The 8,314-nt window shown below is 49.4% G+C and overlaps 1 protein-coding gene across 3 annotated transcripts in view; it reads left to right on the top strand.

Moving 5' to 3' along the window:
• Window positions 1–206: 206 nt before the first annotated feature.
• The window catches only part of LOC122364199 (fibril-forming collagen alpha chain-like), a 42,149-nt gene continuing 34,041 nt past the window's right edge, over window positions 207–8,314 (top strand). For 2 of the 3 annotated variants that reach the window (XR_006253508.1, XM_043334350.1), the window contains exons 1-3: window positions 207–356; window positions 6,811–7,596; window positions 8,124–8,188. Coding sequence is in view for 2 of the 3 variants with exons in the window: in XM_043334350.1 (XP_043190285.1) it covers window positions 251–356; window positions 6,811–7,596; window positions 8,124–8,188 (957 nt within the window). In the remaining variant the exon portion in view is untranslated. The remainder of the gene's footprint in view (window positions 357–6,810; window positions 7,597–8,123; window positions 8,189–8,314) is intronic. The other variant, XM_043334351.1, reaches the window with a different exon arrangement.

Below are 8,314 nucleotides of genomic sequence, written 5' to 3'. Positions count from 1 at the left end.
GGTAGCAGCGCCTGCGGCGGCCTGGTCTGGCGGGCAGCTGTCGCTGCGGCCTGCTGAGACCGGCCAGCACTCAGCCGTGCTGCCTGTCCGCCTCCAGACCTGTGCTGGACGCATTAGCAGCCGTCTAACATAAACAGTGGCGGCCGGCCGGGCGGGCCGGGTGGCCGGAGGCCGTCGCGGCGGCTCAGTAGAGGCCGGCGCAGCCGCGGACGGCGGCCGCTCCCCCTGCGCGCGCCGCCCGCCGGCCGCCATGCCGCCCTCGACGGCGCTGCCGCTGCTGCTGCTGCTGCTGGCGGCCGGGGCCAGCGCCAAGGCACAGGAGACACAAGACTACTACGACGAAGATTACTATGGCGGTAAGTGGCCGCCGGCGCGGCGGTCGGTCGGTCCGTGCGAGCGGAGGGAGGGCCGGGCGGCTGGCTCCCACTTCGGAGGAACCCGCCCGAGTGGCGGTCCCGATGACACAAACCGCAAACCATTCAAAGTTAACCACAGACAATCCTTTCTGCAGGCGTAAACCACCTCGAAACAGCATTCCTTTACTTGATGAACGAAATCGGGCAACTTAAGTGGGCTCATTATTTGTACCGCACCAGCGCACACTGGGCCGGGGGCCCGGAAAAGTGCTAGAAATTATCTGTGATTGAGTTGTTGATCTCAGTGACAAGCAAACATGCTAAAAACGACGTGGGGCTGCTTAACCCTCGCCAGACCTATTGTCGGACCCCCCTCCCCCCCTCGGCCAGCCGAGGGGGGAGGGTTGGTACGACCCCTTTTCGCCGTTTCGCCCCTAATGGAGCTAGAGCCACGCGGAAAAAACAAGCGTGTGCGCCGTTTCAAGACGAAACGATTGATACCCGATTTAAAGGTCCCAGGTCAACCGGTAACCTCTGAGGTGAAGTCAAAAAGCCCAAGGTAGGGTTTAGTTTTTGGTAAATAATTTCGCAAAAAATAACCGCAGAGCAGCGATTTTGGCACCATCGTGTTCGCCTGGCTCAGGCGCGTCGAATGGTATACTTTTTGTCAGGGTGAGGTCAACTTAAGGTGTTGACCTCGAGTCAAGGTCAGTTCAGAGCCCATCAGGCCACGAACTTAATCGAAGGAAGTCGTATTGCATATCATTCGATTCGGGAGGTCTTCCCGAGTCCATTGGTGTCTTTCCCGAGTCGCTGGCTCAATTTGATCATGAGTTATTGACGAGAAACTCCTATGACCGTAGTGACGTCATAAATGACGTCACGGAAGGTCAAAAATGCAAAAGTAAAGCATCGGATCTTGCAAGGAGTGCATGAAATCACGATTCCGAGTGCTTGAGATAGTTTGAGATCATTTCATGCGCAAAAACAACAGTTTCCTTATTTCCCCATTGACTTTTATTGGTGAGGTCACGTGACCTCGAAGAGTAGCAGGCATTAGCAAAAATTGCGAGTAGGGCATGACAGAAAGATGATTAGTGGTTTGTATGGCATGGTCATTTTTAGCGGCTCGAAATAACATTTCTCAAAAAGTCTGACTAAAGAGCAAGTTGTTGTTGATTATCACTGACTTGTGTTTGGGGGTTAATAACGACTGAATTTTTTAGTTTGGGCCAAAATTTTTAACAGCATTGTGTGCGTTGATCAATTCTGAGCTCAGGGACATATATTCTATTCTGATTATACGCGTTTGTTTTTCAAAACATCCAGCGCTTTAAAGAGCGCCGGGCCTTCAGTAGAGCGGCAAGGTGACAATTGCCCCTACATCATGTGGTTTACTTGCGCATATCTCGAAAAGTAGCAGGGAAAAGCAGCAAAGCACCTATATGGAACGAAAGATGAGTAATCAGAGGCTAGTATAAAATGTTCATTTTTAGCTGCTCGAAATCACATTTTTATAAAAGTCTAATTAAAAAATTAGATATGATTTTTAATTACGTCTTGCAGCTGCTTGCAAAAAGCTAGCTTATCTTGCAGAAAAGCTATGCAATATGTAAGAATGATGTTGGCACAGTGAACAACAGTGCCCTAAACTAGTCTGTGAGGAAATTTCGTTCAAAACGACGATTGGTCAGCTAATAAATTACCACTGAAGATCATCATGAAAATCGGTGAATGTGGTGGCCACTAGAGAGTCTAAATTGTCTTGTGTTTGGTGACAACTGACGACCTTAATTTTGACCTTAGGGAAAAACTGGCATCGGAATCGTATTCTTCGATCAATTTGGGATTAAATGATACCTATTTTGTTCATATTGCGGAGAGTCAGTTTGGGGGAATTTCTAGCGCTTTTTCGGGCTGCCGGCCTACAGTGCAGCGAAGCTCAACTCAGGGAGCCTCGTGAGTTCTCGAACAAATGCAGTGAATGTCAGCTCAGCTGTCATCCACTCCGATTTAACCTCAATGCACAACAGAAAGAAACGCTAATGGTACAAACTGTCATTAAACGAGCGAAGATAAAGGAGGTCTCTGTCCTTTGCATCACCGAAATCCAGCTAATTTTGTTTTATAATGACCTGGGCGGTCATATAAATGTAAATGTTATCGGCTCGGCGGCAATACATTTTTAAAGTTCACAAATACCTACATTTGCGGGGACTCGATAACGCTAGAGGCGCACGCGCCCCGTATTGATAAAGGTTGCTACAAGGCGCTGATGCTTATGTCTTAGTTTTATACGGCTATTTTAATCGACAAACTCTTACATGATCACAAACATGAGATATGGTCGATGCTCGGAAACAGTCCGTGAAAATTTGGCATGGTTAACACGATAGCGAAACATTAAACATTTTGAACGTGTTTAGATCACGATACGTGAATGATACAACACTGCTCCCATTTCATACGAACAGATAGGGTGAGTGTCATGTCCGCGTGCGAGGAAATCAGGTATAGGGGAGACCAGGGTTAAGTGACCACCCTAACTTTTTTTTTCGATGCCGACGCGTCATCATGTAGACAGATTCTTCCTATATACCTATGCCCTATACCAATATGTACAATCCCTATTACATTGCCTTTCCGTTCAACTACGTTTCATTTCTAAAGGCGTTCACTTATGAATGATATTGACAAAACCTTTTAAACTATGCATTTTGGCCACTCGCCCCAAACCCTGCGGCAAAGCGCGGACACCGGCGACTTCTTCGCCCCGATACGAAAAACAAGATAGTTGTCTCATGTTCGACTGGTGTATTTGATGCTGAAAAGGTTTCAACGATGACGAATGTCTATTTTGTCATCTCCCCACTTGTATTGTAGGCAAACAATAAAACACATTCGTGAAAAAAGCATTCCTAATTGCATTTTTGGTGTCTCGTATAACCAAAAAGTGGGCAAGATAAACGCATTACGACACATTTTAATGTCTGTTGTCCAAGTGGAAACAATTTATAGAATTTGAAGCTATCCACTCTGTCCTCTGCCCGTCCACTTTGCCCCAAGCGTACTGTCCGAGACAAAATTATTTCAGCTCTGCTATTTGTTTGACAAAACGCATTAAAATAGGCAGAGGACATGTACGATAACCACTCAATGCAAGATTGAGAACGTTTTAATAAACTTTTAAACGGCCATGGATGCCAGGAAGAGTCATACTAATTTATGGATTTAAATAAATTATAAAAAGCGTAAGAATAAGAAGCGCATAACGTCATCATTTTTAGCACACATTATCCGGGGGGTATGACCCCCCTCGCCGTTTTGCTTCTAAAGGAGCTAGAGCATCGCGGAAAAATGAGCGTATGCGCCGTAACGAGACGCAGCGATTGGTACCCGATTTTGAGGTCTCAGGTCAACTGGTGACGTCTGAGGTCAGATCAAGTGGGCCAAGGCACGGGTTCGGTTTTTAGTAAATAACTTCGCCAAAAATGGTTGCAGAGCCGCGATGTTGACACCGTCGAGTTTGTCTAGCTCAGGCACGTCGATTAATACTTTTTGTTCGTGCGAGGTCAACTTAAGGTGTTGACCTCTGGTCAAAGCCAGGTCAGAACTCCTCAGGTCACGAAGCCGGTCAAAGGAGGTCATATTGCATGTCATTCGATTCCGCTGATTTTCCCGAGTCCATTGGTGGCTTTCCCGACTCGCTAGCTTAATTCGATAGGAAGTTATTGACGAAAAATTCATATGACTTTAGTGACGTCATTAATGACGCCACGCAGGTCAATAATGCAAAAGGAAAGCATACAACTTCTAAGGAGTGCATTAAATTACGATTCGTGTGATTGGGATAGTTTAAGGTCGTTCCTGGCGCCAAAATAACAGTCTCCATATTCTCCCTTTGGCTTATAATGGTAAGGTTACGTGACCGACCTGTCCTCAGGTGACCCTTAGAAAAAGTCCGAGATATACAAGCTATGAAACCCCTCGAGGATACTATGTAGGTCCTGTAAGTTTCATCTCCATGTGAAAGCTCCTCTATCACTGAGGGTGTTTCGAATCTGTGACATTTAGGATCGTGCAGAGGTTTACTTATGACCTCATAGGTCAGTGACCTAACCTGCCCTGAAAGCGCGATTGGTGTAAGAAGATTCTACTTGAATAAAAAATCAGGTATGCCAAGTTTTAGCGTTCTTTTTCCGGCGCGTTCCAAGCTCGCAAGAAAAACCTGTGGGGTCTTCACCCGTACCCCCTCCGCCAGCGAGGGTCTAATGGTAAGTCGGTATGCGGCTGGGAAAACGCCAAACCGGGCAAGTGCTGTACTGTTGTTGATAATTATGTGTTGATGTTACGTCAAACATTTCCTTGCCGCAATATTTACGTTGACGTTCCATCAAACTTAACAATTCAATTATATCTCATTCGTTTTCAATATATATTCTGTTGTAGTTGTCATTTTAGTCTAATATATAAGCATTTTGAATGTGTACAAACTAGCATAACAAAATTAGAAGTAAAAGTTAGCCAACAAGCTCGAATAGTTCATTCGTGCGTGACTGGGCCGAGTTTGAGTATGACTCTTCCTGGCATGCCTTCCATCCGGTGGCTCTCGGGGCGGTAGTCGGCCGGCCTGGGCCATTTTATTTGGGTCATTCGGATCTAATGTAAACGCTGGCCAGCCGGGCCGTCCATATAAACACAACACCGAGTGGTCAGGCGGGCGGTCCGGCGCCGGAATTCGGCGACGGCAGCACGGTGAGACGGCGGCGTGCACCGCTCGCGCCCGCCGCCTCATCCGCCACATCGACCCCGAGCGGAACAGACTTGAGATGGAAATACTTTTATCGGCTGATGGATGGGAAGCCGAGAAAACACGATCGCATTTTTCGTCGATGGTTTATCTCCCGGCGGAGTGTTGTGGGATTCGAAATGGATGCCTAAAATACACAAAATGTTTACCAACATACAACATTAAATGTTCCTAAAAATATTGATTTCACCGAAGAATGAAATAAACTTTACATAATATGGCTATACAATGAACTTTTATTTTTTTTTTAGTGAAGCTGAAGAATTTTTCACCTTTGTTATTTAGGCGCTAGATTTTCCAACTTCTAAATAGAGCATCAAGCTATTATCTACATTAGTAGGTAATGGTATAACATATATTCGCACACGGCTGAAAAATAGCACTTTCAACCATACGTAATCACTGCTTTTCGACATAACTAAATACGCTTAGGAATGCTAACCAACAGTGCCAGCTAGCATTGGCCCTGTGTAACTCATCCCATGTAGGAAGGTAGATACATTTTCAGTCCGTATAAAGCGAAATGCTGCAAAAAGTAAATAGGCAATGGGTTGCTGAGACAAGTAGAATCGTGGTGCTGTTTTCACGATCCTGTATTTGCTGTCGTTAATGTTGCTGCCTTCATGTAACTCTACTTTGGTCGTCGTGCTGGTTTGTCGTTTTATTCTAACGCCTTATTGCACCTGTTGGGCACCTATCGGGTCACAGCGCCGCCGCCCGCTGCGGCTGTGCTGGTGGGCCCGGCCGGCGCACCCAGGACCGCCACACCGCCCCGGCCGCCGCATGGCATGCACCGTCCGCGCCACAGCACGTACCAGTCAATGCCGCCAGCTGCTGGGGCTGTCGTGGACCTGCATGTTCCGGCCGGGCCGGCCCGCACCGGTCAGCGGAGGTGAACGCTCGCAGCGCAACAAAGCACGCTCTTGGGAGAGCAAGGTGTACTTTGGTTTGGCTAAAAGGACGTCTTCGGGTTACAAATTGAGGGTAATGTGGTAACAATAAGATGGTTAATGCACACAGCCATGCACCTGCCGAAAGCCAACGAGCTGAAGCTGCCGTCCTGTGGGTGGTTTCCTAGCAGGCTACCAATTACAATATATTCTGGAACGTAAGATCAGCGGTAACGAATCGAAAGCTTAAAATAGTCCTCACGTTAAGGGTCTCTTTCATCAAACGGCAGTCTACATAATTTTGCTTGGCTCATGAGTTCTTAATCCAGACTGCTAACGAGCTCGTGGTTTTATTTGCACACGATGTTGCTCACTGCTGCTTTAAATAACATCCCTAGGAAATATAATTGAGCTCTGCCTTAGTAAAACACGCCAAATATCTCATCCAGTTTTACCTTTGCTGTGTGAAGTGAGCGCAAGAGAGGAAGCGGTAGGCCGGTTAGGGTGAGACATCTCTTGATGCGATCGTTCAAATAGTCGGCAGCCACTTCTATCGACTGAGCACTGGATGAACCTTTCAAAAGTGAGTAATTGATAACACTTTTGGGTGATAACGTTTACGAAATCTTCTGGATAGCTAATCGAAAGAGAATCTATCCGTTTGACAAATTGTTCACCTCCGTTGGCCATTGGTGTAGTTGGGTTGCGCACCGTGGCTGTCGCTTACACTGCGCCCTGCGCCGACCTGTTGCAGAGGGCTACGACTATTATTACAACGGCAACGGCAACGGCGCCACCGACCAGGCCACCGGTACGCCGGACGATAGCGTAACACCGCCGGCTGACCCGGCCGACGGCCAGGGCCGCACTTCTTACAGCTACAACTACGAGAGCAGCAGGACCACCAGCGGCGACACCGCCACAGCCGGCGCACGGGACGACAGACTTCGTCAGGAGCAGGAGAGACGGCGCCAGGAGGCCGAGGCAAGAGCTCGTGCAGAGGCAGAGGCAAGAGCTCGCGCTGAGGCAGAGGCAAGAGCTCGTGCAGAGGCGGAGGCTAGAGCTCGTGCAGAGGCCGAGGCCAGGGCCCGTGAAGAAGCCGACGCCAGGGCCCGTGAAGAAGCTGAGGCAAGAGCCCGTGCGGAGGCCGAAGAACGAGCAAGGCAAGAGCAGGCGGCGGAAGAGGCCAGGCGACAGGCGGAGGAGGCAAGGCGACGAGAGGCGGAGGAGGCCAGGCGGCGAGAGGCGGAGGCGCGCGAGCAGGCGGAGCGGCAGCGTCTCGGTTTCGGCCGGGCGAGCGAGGGCGGCAGCGGGCAGGCCGGCCAGTTCCCAGGCGGCTGCTCATTCGACGGCCAGTTTTACGCCGACGGCGCCGAGTTCTCCCTGGACGAGTGCGGCGAGTGCCGCTGCGAGAACGGCCGGCTCAACTGCGACTCGGGCCTGTGCGGCGGCGACCGGTGCGACGGCGTCCAGTGCGAGGAGATCGAGTGCGACACGCAGCAGTACATTCCGCTGGGCGAGTGCTGCCCGATCTGTGCCGGTCAGTATGCCGCCCCGGCTGCCCGGGCACGCTCACAGACGGACGCCGACGGCTTCAACCTCCTCCCTGGCTGACAGCGCATCCACAACCCGGGGAACCATTTAGTCTACTGGCTTAATACCACATCATCAATGGATGCTTTCTCACATGTTTGGTCGGGTTATGCATGTTGCGAGGTCTACCTTCTACTGGCCTTACCCCTGGTCTGGCCTGCCCGTAGCTCTTAGATGAGGCGCGCGGCAGTAGCTGCTTTACCGCTTCCATTAACCACTGACTCGGCAATGGTGGCCTGCACGTCCTCTGCGTTTGATACACCCGAAACTCCTGCTTCACTTTGATTGGAAGTCTAACTTTGCCGCTATAATGTTCACCGAATACCTTCGAATTATTATGTTGATATCACGAAATGGTGTGGTAAACAAATATTGTCTTTTCAGCATGAGAAGAACAGTGTTGTGCATTAATTGACGTCATGTTTGCGGACGTCCGTGGAGTGTGTTTCTAAAATCGGCTTCTGTCCGTTTCAGTGACGGACCTGGGCACCGGCCAGGGCCCTGGCACCGCTGCACGGGGACCGGGACCCCAGCCACCGGTCAGTATATCACCCCAATCCGACACGTCCGCATATGAAATATTGAGGTCGACCTTTTGGTTTTCAGTGCGGTATTTTTCAAATAGATTAAGCGTTTTACGAATGACGGTTTAAAAGTTTCTTAAT

The sequence above is a fragment of the Amphibalanus amphitrite genome, unplaced genomic scaffold, assembly GCF_019059575.1.
Source record: "Amphibalanus amphitrite isolate SeventyFive unplaced genomic scaffold, NRLGWU_Aamphi_draft 000661F_arrow, whole genome shotgun sequence".
In the NCBI taxonomy this organism is placed as follows: Eukaryota; Metazoa; Arthropoda; class Thecostraca; order Balanomorpha; family Balanidae; genus Amphibalanus; species Amphibalanus amphitrite.
This window is presented reverse-complemented; position numbering and strand designations above follow the sequence as displayed.